At 36.6% G+C, this 27,219-nt stretch overlaps 1 protein-coding gene across 12 annotated transcripts in view; it reads left to right on the top strand.

Annotated features, from left to right (window-relative positions):
- The window catches only part of DENND4C (DENN domain containing 4C), an 83,238-nt gene that overhangs the window by 10,433 nt on the left and 45,586 nt on the right, over positions 1–27,219 (top strand). For 8 of the 12 annotated variants that reach the window (XM_046905887.1, XM_025144804.3, XM_046905884.1 and 5 more), the window contains 2 exons: positions 18,897–19,214; positions 26,716–26,968. In XM_046905887.1, the coding sequence (XP_046761843.1) occupies positions 18,913–19,214; positions 26,716–26,968 (555 nt within the window). In that variant the 5' untranslated portion in view covers positions 18,897–18,912. Of the gene's footprint in view, positions 1–7,865; positions 8,007–8,925; positions 9,041–18,896; positions 19,215–26,715; positions 26,969–27,219 lie in introns of all 12 variants that reach the window. The other 4 variants (XM_040656252.2, XM_046905886.1, XM_046905888.1 and 1 more) reach the window with 2 other exon arrangements.

Here is a 27,219-nt window from a genome sequence, read left to right on the forward strand (position 1 = left end):
CTTTGACCAGTAGAGTTTTATTTGGAGTTCAATCTCTGTGTGCTGTAGGGACAAATAAGTTCCAGAGTTAACTTTGACGTATCTGAATTTGCTTAAACATGCAGAAAGAATACAGTCTCAGTGAAGTGATGAAGGAAAAGTTGCAAAGATGCAAGAGGAAGGTAAGGGAGTCTTTTGATTGTTACTTAAAAGATCCCCTCTCTTACTTGTTGAGGTTTCAGATACATTTCAGTGGCAGCTACAAGCATAGAGCAGTATGTGTAAAGACTGTCTGACATGTTTGGTGGTTTGTATACTGTTTTCATGTAGCAGTGCCTCATGGAACCTTTTGTTCATGTAGTGTCCTGTTATCCCAAAGCAGGGGTTGCCTACCTTCAGTATGCCTTCTTCCTGAATAGTGTTTGAGATACCGAAGGTCTTGGTGTGGGCAAACTCTAAAATATTTTATGGGGTTCATAGTCAATGTTTATTAAGTTACCTCCCATGTGAATTGCTAGGTAGTTGTCCATTACTGCTTTTTCACATTTGTTAAACAAGAATCACTGCTGTATTGCAGCATGCGACTTGCTTTTCTCAGATAGTGTTTCTATGAGACTGTAAACTGAAGTCTTTGCACTTTCATCTACTTTTTAGCTTCTGTCTTGCTACAAAAAATCATCCCTGTGACAAACTCTGATACTCAAAGATGCTGTCGTTCGTTATACAGAAATGCAGTGCTGCTTCTTTCTTATGGGATAAAGCAGTGTTGGAAATACTCAGTTCACGTGATAATAACGATAGTGCTTTGTTTCTATGAATTTGTGGAGCTAATGGGGCTCTCAACATTGGCCTCTGTTGTTAGACCCTTAGTAGGTTAGTTCAGGACTGTTTCTGGACTACAAAATAGGTTCTGGTGAAGTGTGACTGTTTCCAGTTATTCCTTTGATGACATCTGTCATAAAAAGTGCACATGCAAACTTTATTTATTTTAAAGTTTTAGGAATACAGTTATACTGGGCTATGTATTCCAAAGTGTAATAGAGCAGAAGGCTGGGTCTTAGTTAAGGCAGTCTCACTGTATTCCTTTGTTTTTGCTTACAGATTCTTCAAGGGTGTATCTGGGGTCCTGGTGTTTATTGTTAGCTTTGGCATGCAGGAAACTTGAAAACAGTTTTCAGGATAGCAAAGATTGTATTGATATTCTTTGTTTATCCACGTGACTCAGTTTTCACTTTCTTAAGAGTAGCAAACTGAGGATTGAAGGATTGTTGATACGGAGAACAATAAAAATATACCTACGATTTCATGTCTAAAGTTGGCTTGTATGTCATTAAATATTTCATTTACTTTGTTTCAGTTAAATATAATGAGGCAATGCTGCCTTATTCTTTTCATCTTCATTTTGTGCTGTTACAGTTCCTTTCCTTCACTCTAAAAGAATTCTAAAGAGACTTGATGCATTTAAAGCATCAACCAAGAGCCTGTTTTGTTTTTTGTTGTTGGTGGTAGTTTTTTTTTTCTATTTAAAAGATGTTAAAAATAGTGTAAATCGGGAATTGACTTGCAAATTAAGCTGTTCAGCTCTGGCAGCAAAAGCTGAGTTTACAATTACGAGTCTCCAAGGTAGCTGAAGCTTTCTTCCTCTTGAAATGAAAGTGTTTTCCAGTTCTGAACGAACTGCAACTCTACTCTACTACAAAACTTAACAGTTTTTCACTAGAAAGGCAAAGAACTTCTTGTTTTTGCTTTCTTCTGAACCTGCCCATTTCAGTGATAGCTTTTGTCTTTCTAATTAATTACAGACTTTGATCAGTAATGCTTGAACTGAAGTCCAGCCACTGGTGCATTTTTTTAATGCTCCTCTTCCCATTTGCAAGTCTTTTGTGTTGAGGCATTGTGTTACTGGTGAAAGCAGAAATTTTCTTTTTCTCCCTCACCCTTGGGCAACCCAGTGATGCTATTCTTGGTGTCACATAGCATGGCTCTAACCTTTGTTATTCCTTAGGGAAGAAACTGGACTCTTACCAAGATAAGAAACCTGATATAGGTAGAAGTCTTCAAGTAAGATATCCTCTTGCCTCATTTCTGTAATGTGTACATTGCGTCTTACTGCTTTAAGAGAACATAAAAATGTTGTTGAAACTGGGAGAAAGAGAACTACAACTTGGGAACAGTTAGCTGGAAGCAGAATATGAAGAAGATAAAACACTTAATGTTTCAGGAAAAGCAAGAAATCAAGGTGAAGTATGACTGGATATCTAAGCCCTGGAACTTCTACAGGATATCCCTCTCAGAGAAAGTTATAGAAAGGAAACATAAAGCAAACTGCTGAGTCACATCAACAGGTTACTCAGTCAGTAACTCTTAATCATTGCATGGGACTATTGCAAAATCTGGAAACAGGTGCGTCCAGTTTTTCACTATTTGATCAACCAGCCATCTTTGGAAGTAACAGCAACAGCTTGCCCAGACTAGAGCATAATTTGGACCAGTACTTTCGCTGTTTTCTCTGCACTTCGAATTCTTCTGCTTATGCTTTAAGTAGTGAACGACCCTAATGTGAGAATATGTTAGCTATCTAAATCTAAGTAGCAGAAAATTGTTATGCTTAAAGATAATGTGAACTTGACTACGCTGAGGTTTTTCATTTGTTGGGTTGTGATTTTGTTTGTTTGTTTGTTTGTTTTAAATCTGAAAGCATAGACAATATCTTTTGCAGGATTTCATACATCATTAAAAGTACGCTGTGTGTTTGCCAAAGGAAGTTCCTTCAAGGGTACGGATAGCCTGAAAAATGTTTAATGCTTGTAAAACATGTATGTCTTGTAGCTGTTAAGCTTCTGAAACCACTGAGGATGTGACCAAAGAAGAATATTTGCAGAAGTTAGTTTCAGATTTATAGGGAGCAATTCCCAGTAAAAGCCTCACTGTAGCTGCACTGAATTAGCTTTCAAAGCTCCTCTTTGCAGTTCCTATGGGAAGGAACCTAGGAAAGCTATTTGAGGTTAGATTTTCTTTTCTGAATAGTTCCCACAAGCATCTACAAATCAAAATTTGGATCTAGCGGGAGGAGGAAAAGTCACCTTCTTGTAAATTTTTCTAAATCCTGAACTACTATGATGTATAAATATGGTTTGTTGATGTGTGGGGTAGAATACTGAAAGATGTAACTGGGTGCCTCATTAAGGTTTTCTTGCTGTTCTGAATATTAAAGTGTAAGCAGGACATAAAAGGGGAGAGCTTCCTAACTGTGTAAGGAAATTATTGGTTTCTCAAAATTCTGATAAAACCAGAAAAAACAAGTCTGTATGTCACCTGTCAATGTTAACTTTACCCCTGAATTGAATTCTTGCAGTTAGACTGATCAGTGGAAGACCAGACTGTGTTCCAACCTTAAAATCATGCATTGCACTGCGGGGTGTATGTTTTTGTGGTTCTTTTTAGCTGTTCTGTTTGCTTGTTTTTTCCTTTTAGTTGTGTCTTAAGCTTGAGGTAGTAATTCTTACTGTGTAGAACTGTTCACTTTGTTCCCTGGATAATACAGAAGAAGAAAATCACTGATGTTTTCCACATTAATGAACTATGCAGTCAAATTTGAAGCCCCTTGGATATAAGAAAATCATAAGTCATAAGTAGAAACAGACTTTGCAAATAAAAACTTGGTTTTGATGTTGTACCTACACTGAAGCTTATACCAGAATACCTCTGTATCTTTGAGGATAACTTTTTTGTTTGCTCCTGGCTGAGCTAGTGCAACTCTTCTGGGTAAAAAAAAAAAAAAAAAACAACTTCATTAGTAAATGAAGGAATAGGTTGTGCAGGAGTGAGTAGGTCAAAGAGAAAGATTACCTTTCAAAATCATTGTATGTGCCTCGTGCGTGTGTTTTTCTAAGTCTGATGTATGTGTCATTCCCTTTCTGCTTCTAACTTTTCTCGTATACTTGGTCTTGCGAGATAATTATATGTGAAGGCCTTAAATTCCTTTGGGTTATGATGACTCATTCACTGTGAATGTAGTGAGTAATGTGACATTTCAGTTTAATTTAATAAAAGAGAACAAATGCTGCTCACAGTCATTTTATAGCTTTTCTCCTTTCTTCTCTGTGAGATTCATAGTGCATGTACACAGCATACACTGTTAACTTCAAAACCATTGGTCTTTAATCTTCCTGGTTGAACCAATTCTGTTAGGGAGAAAAAGTCTTAAAGGTAGGTCCCTTAACTTTAACATACTTCCCTAACCAATGATGCACAAATTGGAGAAGAGAGACTGTGCTTTGAGCGTCGAGTGCCTGTTGTGTCTTTTTAAAAATCCTTAACTGATATGCTTGCTTGAGAGAAATGATAATTCTTTTATAGTGCTGCGGCATTTATAGCACAGGTAAAATACTTTCCAAGCTTGAAATATGGCCTACGATACTTTCATCAGAGTTGGCAGATGGTGCTTCTAGTGATCTGTCTATCTATAGATAGGTATCTTCTTTTTTTTTTTCCTTTAAGCAGAGACTGTGGTGTTATTCAGCACTGCATTTTGTTCATTGGTCACTGGTGACATTTAATAGAAAGCTCTTCTGAGTTGCGGAAGAGAAGTTTCTTTCAGGTTTTGCTGTCAACATTTAGTTGTCCTACCCAGCTTTTTCAATCCTTGAAGATTTGTCACACCTCTATTTTGTGTGCTGACTTTCATCAAAGGGGAAAAGACTGAGCTGAACATCTGAGTTAAAGCGCCTGCTTTTGAATTGTAAGGCTGATAAGTACAAAGTTACTGCAGATGACTCTATTTGTGTCCTTGCTCTTTTTGTCAGCACTCAGTGCTGTTGCTTCCCTAGCCCTGTTGACAAATGAACAAAGGAAGAAAAGAACCTCAAAAGGGAAGCATTAAAATAACTGCACAAGGGAGCTTTATCAGTGGAGAAGAATGTTCCAATATTGTTTACTTGGAAAGAGGTTGTGACAGCTGATGTATTTTTTTTTGTGAAGTGAGAAATTGTGAATTTCAGTCCACTCTGAATGTTGATGTCCCATGTGTGCATATACCATAGCAGCACAGAGTGATGGGGCTGTGCTGGTGAAAGTCATGTGGGAAATACTGTCTGACTTTTTTAAACAGTTCAGGAAACAAAACAGGTTTGTTTTTATTTTTAAGAGGATGTATTTATTTTCATTATACTGCATCATTAGCAAGTAGATAAAAAACATTTATGAAGAGTATTTTACATAGGAGTACATACCCACCCTTCTCCTTGATATACATACTTATGGAGGAGTTGGACTCAATGATCTTTATGGGTCCCTTCCAACCCAGTATATTCTATGATTGTATGTTAATATATGCAGAAGGGAATGTGTTAAACTTTGACAAAAATGGATGTTTATAATAACAAGGGGTAATAACAATAATGTGAAGAGCACAACAGTTTTAAACAGTAAACCCGTACTGATTTTTGCGTCGTGTTCCCTTTGTGCTATGGATTTAATACTCATCTTTGCTTTCAGAATGTTTTCAAAGTCCTATCATAGATTAGTTTTGGGTTCTCCAAAGAGATAGTTCTCCAGATTTTTAGATATGTTGGACACTGCTAATAACATTGTCTGAAACTTAAAAATATGAGTGTTTCTTCCCTGCTTTTTGTGTGTTATTAGCTTAGCTGGCATGTTCTTTGTAATGATCTGACTTAAGCATTTTTATTATTTGAAGGCTGTATATTTATTCCCAGAAAATGAAGTTTCCAGTAAATGTTTTGTCTGAGAACTCCACCAATGTGGAGTAATACAGCAGAGATATTTTGAGCATTAGATGATGATATAAGGGACATCTAAATATGGGTAACATCAGCCTTCGCATTTACTTGCCAGCTGGTGAATGATAGTGTTTCATCACAGAATCTCAGGCTTGCTAGTCTTCAATAGCTTTTTTTGCTGCTTGAGAAAAACATTTACTGATATATTTATCTGCATAAGTAGTATCTTTATTATGCATAATCTTTCATGAAGGTTTTCTTCGGGAGTACATATAATGATCTCGTGTTTCACATACATTCAGGCTTTAATGGATTCAGATATTCAGTTCTCCTAAATATATTGGCTATAGGTAAGCACAGCAGGAGAAAGGGGTAGGTAACTAAGGGCTTTCAATAGATGGAAATTCAGGTTTATTAAAATACATTGCAGAGTTCAGAAGAGGGGAGAAGATTTCTTGGTTTTGTTGATGAGCTTCTGTGATTAAAATATATATATATTTCTTGTTGCCTCACAAGTAACTCAACAGTTCAGCATAAAAGAAATAAGAAAATGTACATTGGATGTACAGTGTTAATATTCTTATCTGTGAATGAAGGTTATCTTTGTCAGTGTAAGTTTCAGCAATATTTTCTGTTTTTGGAGAAAGAATTGTAGTCATAATGAAGATTTTTGAGTCACTTTGAGTATGTGCTTTTGGGGATACATGTTCTGCATGGTGACTTTTATTTGTAAATGCTTATCCATTTCCTTACTTCCAGTATTAGTTTTCATATTGGCTAGGTGGCTTTGGTTCATTTCATCTGGCCTTTGGGGTATGGGTGTTTGGGTCATCTCATAATTATCCTTTAAAATAAATCAGGAAAGATGTGGGAGGCAATTGTTGACTGTTAATGCAATTTCTGAAGTTGCTGTTACCTGTTTCTTTATTATTCTTCGTCTGCAGAGGTTTTTCTAAAACATTTGACAGAAATGACAGAATGGAGAAAGCAGTTCTGAAAGCTTGAAGGCACCCGCTTTAAGGCATATATGCTTGATTTGTGTTTGTAGTAATTTCTTTGCAGGGTGGCCTGTGAAGTCGCTCCACCTGCAGAGGAGCTGCAGAAATAGCATATAGGCTAGGCCTTGAAGTGTTTGCTGTAGAAGGGCTAGTGCAAACTCTCATTGCAAAACTGCTGCAGATCAAGATTTTGATAAGGCTGCTGCTGCGTAAAGAGCAAAAAAGACAGCTCCTCCTCTAGGCTCCTTATTGGTGAAGCATAAAACAAAAGCCATGAATATTCTAACTGCTATCAACCATGTGGTTTGGACTTTAAGCCATCTTGGCAAAAGAGTGTTTCTTAATGAGAAATTGGCAAGGAGATTAAAAGACAGTCTTTCTGAAGTGTTAATAAGCTCCTGCCAAGCTTCAAAAGCAGCAGAGAGAGAATGAAAATGCTGACATGAAACCAAGCGTTTTGATGCTGCTGTCATAAGCCAGATAGAAATGGGAGTCATCCTCTCAATAACTGGGAATGTGTTTAGTGGGATGGGGATACGTTAGGAAGTTCTGAAAGTGTAGATGAAGCAACTTGTGCTTGTTGTGATAAAGTTGTCAATGGAGGAATCTATAAAGAGTGACAATCTACTGCAGTGCTTTTACTCCCAAAGATAAAAAGCGGTAAAACTGTTCCTCAAAATCAGTAAAAGGGATATTCCAGATTTGTGGCATCAGGAAATTTTCAAGAAACATTTGGTTTTCTGTATTGTGGACAGCTAACAAAAACAAAATGGAAGTATGATTCTATGATCTGGCAAACCTATCTTTAGAGATTCTAGCAAAATAATGTTAGTTCTAATACTTAACTTTCAATGCTTAGTAGAGGGAACAAGTATCAGACTTTTTCAGTTTACTTTGGTTAACCTCTGAGCTGTATTTGAAACAGAACATCTTTTTGTCTCTCCTTTTGACCTCTCCACACAAAACACTGTCCAGCCCCCTACCCACTCAAAAAACAGCAAAGAAAAACCATGGGGGGGGAAAAAAAAAAAAAAAGCACCAAAAAACCCTACCAAAAACAGTCTAGGAGATTTGGCCTCCCAAATGGCCCTTAAGTGCTGGACTATTGTCTCTTGACTTTTTCTTTACTATTTTATTTTTCTTTCAGGCTACTATATTTGACTTTGCTCCAACAGAGTTTCCAATTACAGAAAGCGTTCTCTAACAAAGAATGTTTCCAGGGCTGCAGATGTTTCACTCATTACATAATACTGAGCATGGCTAACCTTTAAAGCTTGCAACTGGGGCAGTAAGTACATTTTGCAATGCACTTCCTTTGCTCTGAGAACTATTACTAGTTTTCTTATTATTAGTGTTCTTGCAATATTTTTATTATTAGTTTTCTCTTTTGGACTATTTTTTTTTTCCAGTGGCAGGAGTGGTTACTTTCTGTCATGTGAAAGAACAGCCTGGTGAAACTGGCATATTAAATGAGTATAGTTGAACTGCTTGCTGATCATCATTCTTTCATTCTCACATATTTTCAATTTCTGTTTTCTGTCCTTGGCCATGGAACTTCATTTACTGGTACCAAACTTGCCTTCAATTGATTCCAGCTGCTGCTCCTCCAGTCTCTGTAGGTCACTTCAGAATTTGTGTTTTGGCCTCATAGTCTGTAACCACTCCAATTTTTGTACCATTGGACAGTTTATAATTACTGTTCAAAAAAAAAAAAAAAAAATGAACTCTACAGTATGGTAAATACAGTCTGGAGCAGACTTTAGTTCTTACCATGTCCATTCCTCTACTCTGCCTCCACTTCTCCCTCCATATAGGATATTTCTGATTGGCATCTTCATAGCCCTGACCATCCTCGATCACAGGGTCTGTTAATCTAGTGACTTTCAGTCAGTTGTAATTCATAAACGTTCAAATTGTTACTGCAGAATTTCCATTCAGAAAGCTTATTTTTTATGTTTGGTATAAGCAAATATATTGTACATTGTAATGTCACTGACTCACTGTTTTGCAGCAACAGTAACTGGATTTGCTAACACCCTAAAAAAACAAAACAAAACAACAACAACAAAAAAAACTAAGACATCCTAAGACAGAATATGATGTTTTCAAGTTATCTTTAATTTTTTTTTCTGAATAATTTCAATTTATTAAATATATAGGTGAGAATTTAACTAGTTCCCTCTCTTCTTTTGATTATTTTTGTTCAGGCAACACAAGGAATTGCACATAAGGCAGGAAAACAGAACACAAGGAAAATTCAGGGCAACGGAGATCAATAATATGTTTTGTATATGTCTTGCAAAACTAGTAAATTATTGCTAGGTAATTATCACTTACTACAGTAGTGAATTTACAAAACTAGATTCATTTCGTCACTGCTCCTTCATAATATGAAGCACACTGCTGTGTCATTTCAAAGTCCACAGTTTGAAACTGGAAAGAAAAGCTACACTGGGAGAGTAAACCTGTTTCCAATTATTTGTTGTGCATTTGTTACTGATACTCATGTAAATCTCAATAATAAATCCTCAGAAATACCAAATGTCTGCCCTAGTCAAGCTTTAAAAAAATATTGATATCTTCAGTTACATAAAGTGTTATAGCTATGATGTTTTATTTAGCCTTTGGTCTTTGGGTTTAAAGTATGTCTTCTGATTTGATGCTGGGTTTTCATATTTCATGAAGTTGTAAAATGCAGTTTATTTTTCAGTATTTCAGAAGCTTAAAGCAAAGATGGTTTTATTCTCAAATATTCAGTTTGCAGAACTAAGATACCTGTCTGTTTCTTGGGGATGTGGGGGGAAGACAACTGTTTCATCTAGTTGTATTCCAAGACTCGGTGCCTTTACTTACATAGCAGTTTTTCACCTGAGGTGATCTTTGTCCTTGAGAGCAGCTCTGCAGTGAAGGACCTGGGGGTCCTGATCGATGACAAACTTAACATGAGCCAGCAGTGTGCTCTTGCAGCTTGGAAAGCAAATGATATCCTGGGCTCCATCATGAGAGGGGTGGCCAGCAGGGACAGAGAGGTGATTGTCCCTCTCTACTGTCCCCTCTCTGCTCTTTTGAGGCCCCATCTGGACTACTGTGTCCTGGTATGGAGCCTCTAGTACAAGAAAGACAGAGAGCTGTTGGAGAGAGTCAGTTGAGGGCCACAAAGATGATCAGGGGACTGGAGCACCTCCCCTACGAAGACAGGCTGAGGGAGCTGGGCTTTTTCAGCCTGGAGAAGAGAAGGCTGCGGGGTGACCTCATTGCGGCCTTTCAGTACCTAAAGGGAGCCTATAAACAGGAAGGGAGTAAACTCTTTGAAAGGATAGATAACAGCAGGACAAGGGGAACGGTTTTAAGTTGAAAGAGGGAAGATTTAGGTTGGATATTAGGGGGAAGTTCTTCACCAGGAGAGTGATGAGATGCTGTAACACGCTGCCCAGTGAGGTTGTGGATGCCCTGTCCCTGGAGGTGTTCAAGGCCAGGTTGGATGAGGCCCTGGGCAGCCTGGTCTAGTAAATGGGGAGGTTGGTGGCTCTGCCTGGTGGGGGTTGGAGATTCATGATCCTTGAGGTCCCTTCCAACCCAGGCCATTCTGTGATTCTGTGATTTGTCTGAGTGTTCTGTTTTTTTCCTAGTCTAGGGCTCTGATGTACTTGGAATATTTTAGAAAACTTTCTCACCAAAGTGGCTGCATTCATTTTGACTTATATGCATACATTGCCATCAGGTACACAACTAGCTAGTACCGAGTTAACTTTTTTCTTTGACTATGTGCAAATTTTCAAGAGTCTAGCATAAAAAGCCATTTAAGATTATTTGTACTATCAAAGCCTTGACAGAACTTGTTTTCTGGATGAAGTTCAGTTAACCGATTTAAAGAAAAAAAAGAAGACAAAACATGCTGTAAGAATACTTCATTTAATTAACTGATGTGCCATTTATCTCTTACTTTGTCCTCAGATTTGTTTTTCGTGGTAATATAGGCAACTGTGAATTAATGAGCTTGTTTTGTAACCTTCCTAGTTATGCAGCCATTACATTCTCAAATGTTCACTTGAAAACTTTATGAAGGAATAGTCCCATATTTGCATATGTGCGTGTTCAGACCCAGTCACAAGTGACATCCAACCATTCTTGTTCCACAGCTGGCTGTGTTAGGACAGGTAGAAGCTGGGCATTGCATATCTATGAAGTTGTTTTCTTAACTCTGGATTTTAAATGATCTTGTGATTTAGTCAAGTGATTGTTTCATTTTCTAGTTTGACAATATAATATGCATTCTAAAAAAAGAAAGTCTTCAAACGCACATCTAGGGATTGTTTTTCTCTTGTTGCAGATTGCATGTGACTAATAAACTGTTAACTGTTAATTTGAACATGTTCAACATTGTTGAATGAGTTTATAGTGTTCCATTCTGTAATAGTTTTAAATTGTCCATGGGTCATGTGAATGCCTGATTTCTGCTACTGCACGCACACCAAACTGAAATGCGTAGGCAGGAGTTGAATACTTATCTGATCACAGATGGGCTTGCTTAGAACTGGCAGTACGTGGACAAGCACAAAGATATGAGCAGTGTTAGCAAAGGTGCATTGAAATGGGCAAATGACTGGAGTGCAAGCTCTTTGGGAACCCTGTGTGCATAATCCTGTGCACTGGTTCATAATTACTGTTGACTCTCATTGTTTGTGCCAGTTACGCTTAACCCTGTGAGGGTACATCTGTGTGGTGGAATCATATCTGCATTTTGTGTTTTAGAGAAGTCTAAAACAAGTTTTGGTTGCCAAGTCTATTATTGTATTCTTCGTTACTTTCCAAAGTGACTTTGATTATTAGCTTTCATGTATTAAGATCTCATTAAAGAAATACAGAATTGGAGTAACTTAGAATGAAAGCTTCTCTTTTCTTACACACAGTGAATATTGAGAACTACCTTTCTTACTATGGGTGTGAAATGCAACTAGGGTAGAATGCAGCCTGAAGAAAGTACTACTGTTGGTTCAACGTTATACTGTTGATGCAATTCCACTACTGTGGAGTTCTAAAAAGTTGTACTAACTGTGTAAGTACAAACTTCATAAGTGATAGTGGTTTCATCACAATTGTATTTCAGTTTGATTTCTTTTCTTTTCTTCTTCCTTTTTTTTTTTTTTTTTTTTTTTTTTACAAACAACCTGAGACAGAGCTCTTAGGTGTCCGTATCCTCACTAGTGATCAAATGTACTAAGTTCAGGCCTTAAGGTTTTACTTTCTCCTGTTCACTGTAACTAAAATGTATTGTTGTGATTTAACATCACTAATGTTTGCAAAAATTCTTTTTTTTTTAGTTAATGCAATTAACTTCTTTGCACAAATTTTGTCATGCTTTTATCTTTACAGTTGCTGCAAGAGATTACATAGAGACTTTGGTATTTGAAATGTGTGCAGGAAGAAGAAGGGGTGCAAGCTGAAGGACTAGTGCAGCCTAGCTTTATCTCTTTGCTGTGCTTTGCCAATTGTATATTTAGCTTCATGAAAGCCAATTACAAATCTTATTTTAACTTCTTTCCATTTTGAATTATAGTGTAGCTGTTACCAGTTCAAGAAGTAACTAGCAAGACAACTTACATATATAAACTCTTCAACATTTGTTTGCTAAGTGGTGCTTCTAAAGTGAATCAGGGATGTTTCCAAAGTGACTCATTAAAAGAAATTCTGCACTGCTTGCTTTGGTAAAAAGTTAAGATTTCTTAATAAGTGTAATGAAGATTCTTTTACGCAAAGGGGAAACAAATTGTTCTTCTCATTCCATAATCAGTAATACCATTTACTCCCAGAACAAGATGAAGGAAAAGACAGTATGAGTAAAGAAAAAGAAACAGGTCTCTTTCCCCTCTGTACCACAGAAAGGAAATTTTCTTTTTGAATTTCCATTTTTTTTTTCCTCTATTCTCCTTAGTTCATTGGAGTTAATGGAGAAATCATAAGTATGAAGACTTATCTGAATAGCTTACTATGTTCTATATTGTGGAGTTGTTTATGATTATTCTTTTTTGATTTCTGAAGCTTTGCTTCACGTAGTGGCTGAAAAAGCAAAGTAGTGTTTCTCTCTTACTTGTATTTTATTATTGACCTTGTGACAAACTATCTCGTCCAGCAGAATCTCTGTCTTTTAAAGTAGTTCAGTGAATTCACAGTCTTCCCTGGTCACTAGGACAGCTTATTTTAGGAATAAATCAAGGGGATAGAGTGGATATACGTTTTTTCTTCTATCTTATTTACTGACAGTAGTGAAGTATGATTCATTTGCAAAACTTAGTGTTTGTGTAGGACTCTTGAGTTGTGTTTAACATCTGCTTTGCTTGAAGAACTTAACTGTGCTGGCTGGCTGATTGCAAAATAGATCTTTCTGACGCAGTGTACAAAAAGCAATGAGATTATTATTGAGGCTGGGATGAGACTCACTTCCTTACCAGCCTTGTTATAAAAATATTTTCTGTTTTGAGGAAAGTACGGCATCTTTTTATGAGTTGATTGGTCATTGTGCATGCAGTGTGATTGCATGCAATAAATAGTCCATAAGTAGTAGATAGTTTCCACGCATATTTCTTTAGTACTCTCATTGTCTGGAAGAAGATAGCAAACAATTAAACTTACTTCTAAGTCACGTGTTAATCATTTATCACTTGCACAAATAACCTTTACAATTTCAGTTCTTTGACCATCTCTTCGGTATTTTCAGTTGATTAGATTTCTGGATTTGAATTACAATGAAAATAGGCTGAAAAAGTGATGGCTTTATTTTTGTCGTTTAGGGTTAAGAATATTTAAATTCCATGTCTTCTCATGGGTAGTGAAGGAAAGGTGATCAGTTTAAAGAAAGAGTCAGTCTAGTAAACCTTCTGCTTTTTCGAGGAATTGTTGTGCATAATGAAATCACACTGTGCTAAGAAGCAATAAAGTGAGTTTCTTCAATTGCAGGAAGACTGGCATGTGTTTTGTCTGTAAAACTGTTTTGTCTGTTTTCTATTAAATGTTATTCTTTTACTGTTCTGATTTCAATTCTTCTTAGTGGACAGTTCCTTAGAATTTGGAGATTTTTTATAAACACAGTTTAACTTAATTTAGTGGGGGTTTTTTGTGTGGTTTTTTTTTTTTTTTTTGTGTTCAGTATAGGCTTGGGAAGAACTTAATTCAGTTTGAGGATATTAGCAGGAATTAAGTTTTCTATGTAGGTAGTAGTGTGCTCTCAAAGATGAGTAAATAAGGGGCTTTTAAAGCAACTTGATTTTTTTGTGTGTGTGTGGATATGCTAGTTGTCCTACTGAGCCTTATACTAACTTTTTGAGAAGATGTAAGATATTCATTAGATGTTAACTGATTAAACCTTTTACATCCACACACACGTTCTTGGCATAGTTTCATTTTAGTCTTCGCCTGTGTTGATACCCAATGTTTGTGCCACTTACTTCTGGAAGTTGGGAGAAACAAGTAATGAAGGATTTGCCTGTGCTCGATCAGAGGACAACTGCCTGTGTACCCACTGCATGGGTGGATATTGTTACTCCAAAGTGAATGCATATACACAGATTTGGAAGGATAGCTTCTCTGTATTAGTGTCAAGTATAAATATTGATTTCTTTAAGTCTGCTTGCCCAGAAGCGCATATTCCTGTTTTGTAGTTGTTGTTCCTAGACTTATGTTAGGTTATCCATCAAATTTTAATAAATAATTGAAAACTAATGTTTTAGAATTAGGGATGACCTATACTTTGAATGAGGTAATTTTTTCACCTTTTCAAAGACAGATATCGTGAAGTACATTGTAAGTTTTGTCACTTCATTGATGAGAAAACTCTTCTAGAAGAAGGGTTTCTAGTCTCTACTAAGATGAAAGTTCCTGGGAAGTAGAGCACAAGTTTTATTTTCTCCACCACTCTTTTTGAGTGGGTCTAAACTATACTTTAAAGGCAGGTTACAAAACACTGAAGCAGTTTTGATTCAGCACAATCGGCTCATGTGATGTTGGGACAATGTGTTGCAGTAATAGTGTTTGATCCTGGAGATAAGATACTTGCAGTAGTTCTAGTTGGAGTTTAAAAAGCAATGTTAGGCTTATGTATTTGTGTTGCTTCTGTCTCCTGAGTTGGCTCTGCATGTGCTCTGCACGTTATTTGGTATAAACTTGGATTTTGCTGTGTGGCTGTCCAAAGTGTATTCTAAATGCTTTCTGAAATACTTGGAAATCTTTTGAAATGACAGCTTCCCTGCGTAATGCCCCTCCTAGCATCTTTTCTGAGAGCCTTTTAATAGTACGTTGTTTTCAAAAATAAATGAGATTATCTAAGCTTTTGGCAGAGTGAATAGATCTTACATCTCTGTTACAAGCAAGCATTACTTGACTGCAAGTAGTGGGCATAGCAGTAAAGCAGAGTATATCATAAATGAATTCTACGCAGAACGATCTTGGGAAAGCAATTCTGCATCCAACACCGTGAAGATAAATATTTACTGTTACTCAGATTATGGCATGTTGAAGCTAAGAGTTAAGAGTTGTCTTTTTTTTTTTTTCCTACCAGATAATATGGAGTAGTTCTTTTATTATTATTATTTAATATATATGTGTATATCAAAGAATAGGAGTCCTCAGATCTGGTAATCTATATAAAGTGAAGGCTGAGGACTTTATCTCAATTTTGGAATTGAAAAGCTTATAAGGGTATGATAAAAGCAATATAGCTATGAAATAAAATGCGAATGCAGTATGTACTTTTCCATCTTCACTTCCTTGTGGCTGATTGTATTTTGCTCTCACAAATTTCTGTCTTCACAAGAATGACTCTTGTTGCAGTTATAGCTAACTGTAAATTGAAAGAGTTGCAGTGTAGCTGTGTGGAAAGAAGCTTGTAACTGAAGGCTTGGGGTACTGTCAGTAAACACTGAAGCTATTTCTAATAATTTAGCATTTTTTCATAATTGTGTCTGAATGAGAAACCTTTTTCCAAAAGCAATTCCACTTAATAAATCTCTCCTTAAGAAAGTCTATGTTCTATATGAAGCTGATAGCTGACTTTTTATATTTTTGATATAACATTATGGAAGCACCATAACAGTTGCATTCCAGCAGTGAGAAAAACTGTTGTCTTTTTTAGAAAGTCAAACCTAATGTGGGCTGTATTTCTGGCTTTGAGCAATGAAAATAAAGTGTGTTTTTCTCTCTTCATGTTTTTTGCTGAGCATAGCCTCTGGCTTAAGTGGGGCTTACTGAGTGCTTTGAATGTTGTCTGTGCAGGTTACTTTTGCTTTTCACCTATAAAACGTAATATCTCTGGTAGGAATTCTTGTATGAAAAATGTGTATTTTTGAAGTAAATCTTCTAGTATGAAGCCTTCTTGATTTCTTAAAAAAAATTATTTGGTCCTAAACTGTTAGTGGAAAGTCTTCCTACTATCGCCGATTAATGAATTGGAAAACTAACTTCATTTAAATCGTTCCTATATGCATCTTACCTATGCTTTGTATGGACATGGAGTTTTTTTAATTCCTCAAACAGCATTTCACATGATCTTAAAATAGAATTCCTAGTTTTTATTTTCAAAATGTTTGACAAAAGTATGTTTCATATTGAAGCTGATGTCCCTTTCTGTGGAGTGGGTCATAGATATTGATGTGTTCACTGACACTCAGACAAGAATACTAAGAGTAGCATGTCTGCTAATGCTCGTGTGAGGTATTACAAAAACAGTGGAAAATGGCAGTGAATTCATCTTGCAGCCCTACAAGTCATACTTTGCTGTGGTTTTTTTCACTGCAGTTCAGCAGGCAAAGCATCCTTAGGGTAAGTGAAGCCTAAAGATCTGTTTCTATTTGTTTCGATGGCTGTTAATTTGTAGCTTAGTCTGCGCTTGTATTTGTAAAGCGTTGCGTTACAGAAGATGTCCATGCATTGGTGAGATAGCCATGGCTTAGGAAGAGCTATAAAGCTAAGATCTCTCTTGAGAGGTCCTTTTGCTTTAGATCTTTGTGAAATAGGAGAACATATTCTCAAATAACTGAGTTGTAGTGCTTACTTGAAGCCTTATCATTTTGGAGAAAGGAACTTTCATAACATCTTTCAAAACTCCCTAAATGTTGTGCTGACATATGAAGCTCGTGTGCCAAGTGTCTCAGCTGAATTGTCAGGTGACTGACTTCTGCCTGCCATATTACACAGATTTTCTATGAAGTAAATCATAACCATGACTAAGAAAAAAGTGTAAAGTCATAGCTGTATTTGTATGCTCCTTAGCAACAAATTGCTGCAGTTTTATTGATCCCCACTGGAAAAATTTGGGAAAGGATTCTCATAATTTCCATTCTAACCTCTCATATTTTAGTATTTAATTTTCCAAGTCCTTTTCAATGAACTTCTTCTGTTTGCTGGGGAATCCTACATTTCTCAATTTTAAATAACATTAGTGCAATTCCTGTTACTACAGCTGTGGCCAAAAATAGAAACTGTCATGAGCTGTTGTGTAAAAGACTGGATCATTTTAACAAGAAATTTGATTTTAGAGAAGCCATGCCAACCATTTTGGCTCAGGACTTTTTTTTTTTTTTTTTTTTTAAGGGAGAAGTTTGTTTCTTTTTTCTTTTTTTTTTTCTTTGTGTGTGAACAAGTTCAAGCATCTTGAGAGGTAAACTGAAACATCTCAGAATCACAGTTTTATGATTAATCCAGTGCAAGTCAGTGCAGCTGCTGAAAGCTGCTGCTTTTCTGCTGAGATGGAATCATCGCGTAATTACTCTGGTTGAACACTAAACAGTCCTTGCCAGGTTAACATTCAGCCAGAGCAGTTCTTGTTCCGGTTCATTTTGTGATTGCATAAACTCTGTTTCTGGTCAAAAGTGAGGTGGGAATGAGTAGTAACAGTATAAGGAGAGACTTCTAATTTATATGCGATTAACCTGAAGCCATTAACCTGTGCATTTCATGATGACTTATGTACCTGTGAAGAGATTTATCACTAGTTTAATGCTGTTCATGACCGTAAGGAGGATGAACTGCAGTGAACTGTGTAGTTGAAAGCCGTTCAGAAGCTTCACAAGCAGATATGGCATTGAAGTTGTTTTCTTGTTCTTTGGGAGACCTGAGGACAGAACATTTGACAGAATTGAACTGAACTGGAGAAAGGAGGCAGAATACGTACACTCCAGATCACCTTTCTGTTAGTGGATGTTAATGTTTCTACAATTACAGTGGCAATAAGGATCTTGTAAATATGAGACACTTCACAATTTTGGTGCGCTTATGCACAGTACTGTAGAGATTGGAAGGGACCTCTGGATCATGCTTAAATATTTCTCCATCAGCTTTCGGAAGGATAGGTATTTCGTGAAAACTGATACTTGAAATTGTACATGTGATATTTTAGTATAGTCCGCCAGATAGTTTTGCTTGTTAAAAATAAATAAATAAATAAATACATTCCACTGATTTAAAATCAGATGTTAAGTGAACATGCTGAGTATTTGGAGAACAAATCTTCCCAGATCCAAAATGTGCAGCTGAACAGTGATATATACAGCCTAATCAGCTGATGAAATGTGGGCTTGGATGTGTGATTTCCTTAAATGATTTCCGCATGTTAAGGTCGCCTGCTGAATGTCTCAAGATCCTGCAGTTAGGCCTAAAATATGGAACAAAATGGATGAAGCGTGCAGATGATAAACTAGTTAGCGTATAATTTAAATTGCTCTCTGCTCTGAAGGGGGAAAAAAGAAAAGTATGATTCTGTAGTCAGGTTCCTTGGTAAATGATGCCAGAAAAATATACATCATTTTAGTTAGGGGTACCTGCTTGAATTTATGACCTGTGAAGAGCTTGAATGATCTAATCACTAATGCCAAGCAATTTTTTTTGTGCAGCTGCTGCGTTAGGAACTTTGACCTCTATATCTCACTTAAACTTCGTTGTGCTAAAACATTTCTATTACAGCACTAAAACTGAAATCTAATCACCTGCCTATCTTTTTGAGGTTTTTTTTTCCTTTTTTTTTTCTGGAGTTTCTCTAGAATTTTCTTGAATTCTCTGAAGATTATATAGGATTTTTGTATTTGCTTAATTTTCTTTAAATATTTTAAACGGTGACAGCTTGATAGCTGTTTAGGAAAAGGTTTTGGTTTGAATGCAATGTGTTTGATTTATTTCTCTTTATTTTCCTTAGGAGTACTTTCATAACCATGATAGAAGACAAAGGCCCACGGGTGGCTGACTATTTTGTAGTGGCAGGACTGACTGATACAGATACTGCAAACCTCTTGGACCAAGAAATAAGCCGTCATGAAAGCGGTCCGAAGGCTCCAATTACTGACATTGCTGTGATAATTAAATCAGCTGGTGAAACTGTCCCGGAGGGATACACCTGTGTTGAAGCCACCCCTACGGCCCTCCAAGCCAATCTAAACTATGGAAGTCTTAAGAGTCCTGAACTTTTTCTCTGCTACAAGAGAGGCCGAGACAAACCACCTCTTACTGATATTGGGTGAGATATTTGTGACTATTTAATTCCTCTTGCAGTGGTGATAAAATCCTGCTCTTCACAGGTGATGCTGAAAACAGATATGCAAAAGCTTATTGAAGCATATAGTTTGCAATATGTATTACTTGTTTGATGTATCTGTGTGGCATTTTTATTCTGAAATAAGTTGTCAGTCTTCTAGTGAACTTGTCTTTTTGAAAGGAATGAGAATGTTTTAACTTGAGATTACAAACATACATAAATATGGAGCAAGTCAAATAAGAGAAATAAAGTTCTCTGTTGCAGGCTTTATGAAAGGTAAGATAGTATTATAAAATCAATGAATATAAATTGTACTGTGCAAACTCAGAAATGTAATATATTTCATCTGGAAGTGATAACTTAAGAAAAAAATACTGCTATGCAGAATTCACTTTTAGCTCCCTTTAAGGTGAAAGATATCGCTTAAAAATGAAAGGACAGTGAAACAGGATCTAAATTTATCTACTTTACCAAGAATCTTGAAGCCTGCCGTAGAAAGAGGTGAGAGATTTTATGAGGTTGCTTGTAAGTTCTGACATAATGAGCTGCAAACACTTTATTTAGTCTGTTGACAACTCTATTCAGGCTTGTATCTCCAAAACAAGAAAATAAACGTCTTTCTTTTTGTCTGAAATACGGATTTCTACAGATTTACCAGTACTGTGATTGTAAACCTTTAATATGTTGTACTGTATGGGAGCAACATGGTGTCTATGACATTTGCAAGCTTCCTGAAATTATTCATTTTCTCTTGATTACGTGTGGTAATCTTTAAGTATACACTTAAATAACTCAAACCTTTTTCATCTTCCAGCAATGTGAAGATTTTTTTCCCCTGAAGTCTATAAACCACAACTTGTTTTAAGTCAGTAAACTTTAATCAGTGATGACTTTCAGAATGGAAAAATTACTACTGATCTCCAAAACTTTTAAAAATATTAGGCTCACTTATAAAGTGAGTTTGAAAGTTGCAGAGATGAGTGCTGACTTTTTCAGTTTCAATCTGTACAATACAAATTAAATATTTTAACTACAACAATTGCTAATTCTTAGCTCTAAAAATCTTAACTAGCAGTGGAAGATCTCAGTGTAACTTTTTGGTCCCTCGCTTTCTTGAGATGTCTTCAGTTTCTGTATTATCTTACACGTGTTCTTGGCTGCATTTTGCTGCTGCGGTATAATACTGACAAAATAAAATTGGGAGCATCTGTGGCTCTAAACAATTTCAGAGGTATGTAGCTTAATAAATGTAGAATGTCTGTTGAAGATTAACATGTTTGTGGCTTTACCAAATTAGTTTATCGGTATATGGAAATATGTGACAATTAGAGTGTTAAGCTGTAGAGGGAAAAAACAAACAAACAAAAAAAAAACAGCAGAGTGGAACTGACCCATCTGTGTGGCTGGGAATCATGAATGCTATAAATTTGGTGCCTAATAAATGAGGGGTGGTGCAGAAGCTCTGAACTAATTTTATTACTTAAAGGATTCTGATTTTCAAGTTTTAACGTGCACGATCAAAAAATCCCCCCAAAGTCTTGAGGTGGTGAGTGTATTAATTTTGTGCTACTACCATCTTGAGAAAATTCTCCATCTGTAACAACTCATGCAGCACTACAATACTGTCTGAATTGCTCCATATAGCACTGTTTCTTTGTTCCTCTGGTAAGGACATTGTAGAATTACTGGAGCAAAAAAAAAAAAAAAAAAAAAGCAAAATTAGTGGGGCAACTACTACAATGGTGGTAATCTAATAAATATGTTTAGTTTTCCTTATTTAACAAATAAGCAATGAAGAGTGAAGTAAAATCATATGTCTTTGTCAGTGGTAAGTGCAGTTAATGTCATTTATAAGTTTAAGCATGTCAGGCACAATGACTACGTACTCTTTGGATTTAGAGTTTGTGAATGCCAGCTGATGAGTAGAGTCCAGTTTGGGGAAAAAATTAGTTGTGAAATCTTGGTAACAAAGTGAGTTACGTGACAAGATCTGTGATCTGAAGAGTATGAGTTATATAGTTAGCCTTATGTATTCAAATTTCAGTTAATCTTGGCTATCTAAACTATGTCCTAATACTCTTCAGTGAAACTGTGATTTTAAAATAGTTTTTTTCTGTATGTGTGCCTGAAACTCAGGATAACTGTTGTGATGGTATTTAAATGTGTAGAACTACAGTATGTGACTGAGTTATGTGACAAACTCCACTAAGTTTTAGCAGGAGGAGAAATTTGCAGAGGATAATTGCTGATAACTAAACCACCAGCCTTCAGCCTATGCTTCTGTGGAAGGGGCTCTGCTAGTACATGTTTATTTTCATGTCCCCTTCAACTTTTGGAACTTGAGTGCTTGGGTCAGTTTTTTGCTTATCAGTTGATAAGCAAAATAGAGGGATATCTGTCTACTATGAGCTTTCTGGGTAGATCTATGCTTTTTAAATTATTGATATTTGGCAAGTAGCGTTTTATTCTGTACTTTGTTTTACACAGATCTAGTAAGGGTGTCACACTTAATAAGTAGTGGCAGGCTTTTCTCTCTGAGCAATGGTGCATATGAATGTTTTCCCCCTTCTGCTCTTGCTTTTTTGCAACTATGTTCAAGAGATGGTTCGAGCAATCTGCTTTGTAAATTTCAGTGTGTTGAAATAAAAGTGGAATTTGGACAAGAGATGTATTATAGGTCATATGTACTCTCCGAGGGCTAATTTATTCTGGGTTTCTTTGTTTTTTTCAGTTGGAAGTTATGTGTGAAAGAATGTTTTAGCTTTAATTGTCCTTTGAGTCAGCTGACATACTAAATAGTAGAGGAAGATTATCTCCTCAAAAGGGTTGAATCCATAGTTGGATATTGTTTTAATGTATAAACAAACAACTTTATAATGTAACGTGTACTACTATAAGACAAGCATTTGTAAAACAAAATAAAAATTAACTTATATGAAATAACTCTATATAAAAACAACTATAATTACATCTAAGGAAGTTACTTATAATTATAGTATTATGTAGCAAATACACAATTTAAAGTTGTAAACCTATTCAGTTGTAGGTTTTAAAATGATGAATATTTTTACTTATCTTGCCATCTGAGCATTAAAATAAGTACTGTAAATGTGTGTGTATATATGTGTACCTATGTGTGTATACATAAATATAAGCACATGTGCATGTGTGTACAGTAGTCCAGAAAGATTTATACATATTTTTTAGGGAAATGGATTAAAGAAATGCTGTTTGGAAGAATGTGCAAAGTGGAAGCATTGTTCTGCTGTTTCTTTGTCATTTTCCTTTTGTTCTGTTTTCCCTGTCTTCTATCCTGTTTCCGTCCCATTGTCAGACCTTCCTATTCTTCTCCTGGTTCTTAAGCTGTAGGGTCTGTAAGCTGCTAGCGACTTCCTATTATAGCTGCTCACTTCCATATAGTTAAGCCATCTGCCGATTGCCTGACTGTGGCGTCTACTGTGATTGTTTTTAGTTGGAAGAAGAAAGATTTGATACTAGGACAAGAATCCATAAGGTCTTTTTCTTAGGTATAGTTTTAAAATTCAGTACTTTAAGTGTATGCGTCAGTAAATAATTCAGCTACTAGTTGTTCTGTTGCTTTCTTCCCAAATATTTTTCCCGACATTCCAAAAGTCAGCAAGAACTGAGATTTGAGATTTGTTTCCATTTAGGTGTGGCAATACATTGAAATAATCACCTCCTTATGGTGAGGGAGGTGGTTGTCCCCTCTGTTCTGCCCTTGTGTGGCTCCAGCTAGAGTACTACATACAAGTTTGGGGCCTACAGCATGGGAAAAATTTGGAGCTTTTGGAGAGGGTCCAGAGGAGGGCCATGAAGATGATCCAATGGCTGGAGCACCACTCCTATGAAGACAGGATGAAGGAGCGGGGCTTGTTAAGCCTGGAAGAGAGAAGGCTGCGGAAGGAGACCTCACTGTGGCCCTTAGGCCTGAGGGAAATCAACTTTTTATACAGGTAGATAGTTGTAGGACAAAGGGAAAGATTAGATGTCCAGGGAAGTTTTTTACTGTGAGTGGTGAACTGCTGAAACAGGTTGCCCAGAGAGGCTGTGGGTGCCCCATCCCTGGAGGTGTTCAGGTTCATTGGGGCGCTGAGCAATCTGATCTAGTGCTTGATCTAGCAGCTGGCAATCCTGCCTGTAGCAGGAGGGTTGGGACTTGATGACCCTTGAGGTCCCTTCCATCCCAAGCCATTCTGTGATTGTCTTCTCACTGGATTTCAGATGTTAGGAATAGAGAATTCCAGAACTGGTTTCTTACGTGAAGGAAAACTTGACAGAGAAATGTGTCGAAATGTGAGTAGTTTTGATCTTTGTAACACTTTCTGTAGAAGGGATCAAACAGAGTCCTAAATTTATTTTCTTAAGCAGAGTTTTTGCATTACTGAGTAATGCTTAAGTTTGGTAACATAAATAAATATATGTAAATAAATACTAAATTTATTTATTAAATTGGAAGCTTTGGTTTGGTTAGAGCTTCTGTATCAAGAATGCATCTCATTGTGCATAACTGTTTTCTGAACGTTTGCATGAACTGATTGAGCAAATACTTTTCTTTATTAGAGATGTATTTCAAAAATGAAAGTGAACAAGTTTCAGAGGACTTAAGAGAAAATGGAGGATTATCTCACTAGCCAGCATCTTCCATTGTTCCCTAAAAGCCACTAGTGTGACAACTGAAGTAGAGTATTTGAAACATCCTAGGATAATAAAGTACACTTACGTGTTAAGATAAATAGTAATAATGGTGGCAGTAGAAATAGAAGGTAACTCTTTTCCCCTTGCTAGACCCTAACTCTGACCCTCAGTGTACGTAGTGTATTTTCATTCTATAGTATTTGTATTCTGCTTTATCTTAAATGAGATAAGAATTGTTGTAAGGAGTTATTTTGCGTAAGGACTCTAAAGGATGGGAAAACAGTTGGAACTTGAGAACAGTTTTCATTTTTTCTCTTGCTTTATGGAGGAAGTGATACCACTGTTGCAGTCTTGAGAACTGGTCAGCCTCTTATATTCTAGAAGCATTTGTACATATCAAGTTCAAGAAATTCAAGAAGACCAAGTGGGTCCTGCACTTAGGGCACAACAACCTCAGGCAATGCTACAGGCTTGGGGCAGAGTGGCTGGAAGACTGTGTGGAAGAAATAGACTTAGGGGTATTGGTTGACTCTTGGCTGAACGTGAGCCAGCACTGTGCCTAGGTGGCCAAGAAAGCCAATGGCATCCTGACTTGTATCAGAAATAGCGTTACCAGCGGAATCAGGGAAGTTACCATCCCTCTGTACTCAGCTCTGATGAGGCTGTATCTCGAGTGCTGTATTCAGTTTTGTGTCCCTCACTATAAGAAAGACATTTAGGCCCTGGAGCGTGTCCAGAGAAGGGCACTGAAACTGGTGAGGGATCTGGAGCACAAGTTCTATGAGGAGTGGCTGGGGAAGCTGTGACTGTTCAATCTGGAAAAAAGGAGGCTCAAGGGAGACCTTATAGTTCCCTACACAATACCTTACAGGAGGTTGTGATGAGGTGGGGGTTGGCCTCTTATCCCATGTAACTAGTGATAGCACTAGAGGAAATGGCCTCAAGTTGTGACAGGAGAGGTTCAGATTAGATATTAGGAAGAATTTATTCTCTGAAAGAGTGTTCTGGTGCTGGAGTGGGCTGCCCAGGGAGGTGATTGAGTCAGCATCCCTGGAGGCATTCAAGAAACATTTAGATGTTGTACTGAGGGACACGGCTTACTGGGGAATTATGAGTGGTAGGTGGAGGGTTGGACTTAATGGTCTTGGAGGTCTTTTCAAACCTTTTGTGATTCTATGATTCCCACTAATAGGGAACGTGAGCTGGGATTAGACCGTCGTGAGACAGGTTAGTTTTACCCTACTGATGATGTGTTGTTGCGCTAGTAATCCAGTCTTTAAGCATCTTTTTGAGAAACCTGTTAAATTGAACTGCTAGAGTTGTCTAATTAATGTGATCTTCCTTCTCAAAAGATGTCAGCTGATAGGTGTTTCTGGGATAACTTAAAGTTGTTGTGTTCTAATTAAAATGCATTAAATTGAAATAAAATGCAACTGAAACTTCCATTGGAGACTGATGTGTCAATATTCTCTTTAGATACATCTTCTAGTGGAGTACTGTTTTAAAAGTGATGTTGCAGCTCAGAAATACTTACGGTATGCTCTTTTTGAATCCAAGGTTACATCTTGAATTAAATGTAAGAAAAGTGTGTTGAGCCAACTCTTCACACGTTAAACAATTATAGAAGGTGATTATGTTGTCTCCCATGAGCTGGCCGAATAGATTTGTATCGCAGACTGATGACGAACAAATTGTTTGATCTCTTTGTTTTGTTTAAGAACTACAGGGTTATAGTTCTCATATGTCCTCAGTACTATGACAGGATGCATGTTTGTTATGTGGAATCTGAATAAACAGTAATTTTTATGTATGTTTATATTTGTGTGTGTATATATATATGTATATATATACATACTGCTTTAAAGGTGGTCAACAGTCTTGGTAGCGTTTTGAAAGATATATTATTTTAGTAGTTCAGAAAATTATTGTGTCTGTAAAAAGAACTTTTTTAGCTTATATATCTGACTACCTAGAACTTTTAACTAATGCTTACTAGTAGCCTGTCAAACATTTGGCCGCAGACACTTCAGGACAGTTAAAGATGCCTGCTTTCCTGTGGGGAAGCTGTTAGTTGAATCTTTGAAAACTGAAAAACATGCACTACAGTTTTGTTACACTTTTCCTACATCTTAACGGGAAAACCTGTTTGAATATGTCAGGTACTCTGTAGATACTCTAGAGAATAAATTACTGTTTGGAGTAAGGAGTGGAACACTGAGCTTGTCTTAATATTCGTATGTTAAAAGTATGCATTGTTGCATAGTTTAACTTCCAGCCTTTCTTGTCATGGTCAGATATTAAGGGCTGTATGTTTAGAAAGGACAGAAATACGAAGTTTTATCTCATTTAGTTAAGAATACAGCAATATCAACTATTGATCTGGCTAAAAGAAATCGAGAGACCATGTGAAGGCTTCAGTATGGGTGTTTAAGATATATATTCTGCTTTCTAGGAATACAGTCAGCTCTAGTTATTATATATTATTTTTTCCTTGTCTGTAGCATTGAACATTTTTTGGTGTACGTGTGCCTGTTATTTGTTTAGTTATTTTTGTTATAGCTTTGGAAATATTAACCAAACTGTGAGTATGAATCATTACTGATTTTTTTCTTTTTTTTTTTTCCTTAGGAAGCAGACTTCTGTATCTCTTACTGTCTACACAATTTTTTAATCTCTGTTTTTTAAAGTGATAGGAATAGTTTCTAAGAAGTGCTCAGATGTTCTATGTGAGACAATTGCTACTGAACGGACTAGTTCTGTACATCTGCTTATGTAGCTTTTGTGTACCTGAATGCATGTAATATTTTTGTTTCCTTCCTATCTGCAGAGTTCTATATGAAGGGAAGGAACGTATCATTTCAGGCTGCGAAGTGGTTCAAGCTACTCCATATGGTCGTTGTGCTAACGTTAACAATAGTTCAGCTTCTTCTCAACGCATCTTTATCACGTATCGAAGGGCTCCTCCAGTACGACCTCAGAATTCATTGGCAGTGACAGATATCTGTGTCATTGTTACCAGCAAAGGAGAAACTCCTCCTCATACATTCTGCAAAGTTGATAAGAATTTGAACTGTGGTATGGTGAGTATTTAGACTTCTTAAGATGGGTTTTTTTTTTTTTTTTGTCCTAAGGACTAAGACAAAAAGGAAAGCAAATGCAAAAGGAGTACCTCTTTGGACTCTTGGCACTGTTCAGATATTGTTCTTTGGCTGCATAGTTCTTTCTCTCCTTATACCATGTGCGTGACCAGTTTTGTAGTATTTATTATTCTGTTTTTTTTTTTCCTTTTCTGTTAAGAGAAATTCCATAATATGTTATTTCTTTTGATACA

The sequence above is a fragment of the Gallus gallus genome, chromosome Z (assembly GCF_016699485.2).
Source record: "Gallus gallus isolate bGalGal1 chromosome Z, bGalGal1.mat.broiler.GRCg7b, whole genome shotgun sequence".
NCBI lineage: Eukaryota > Metazoa > Chordata > Aves > Galliformes > Phasianidae > Gallus > Gallus gallus.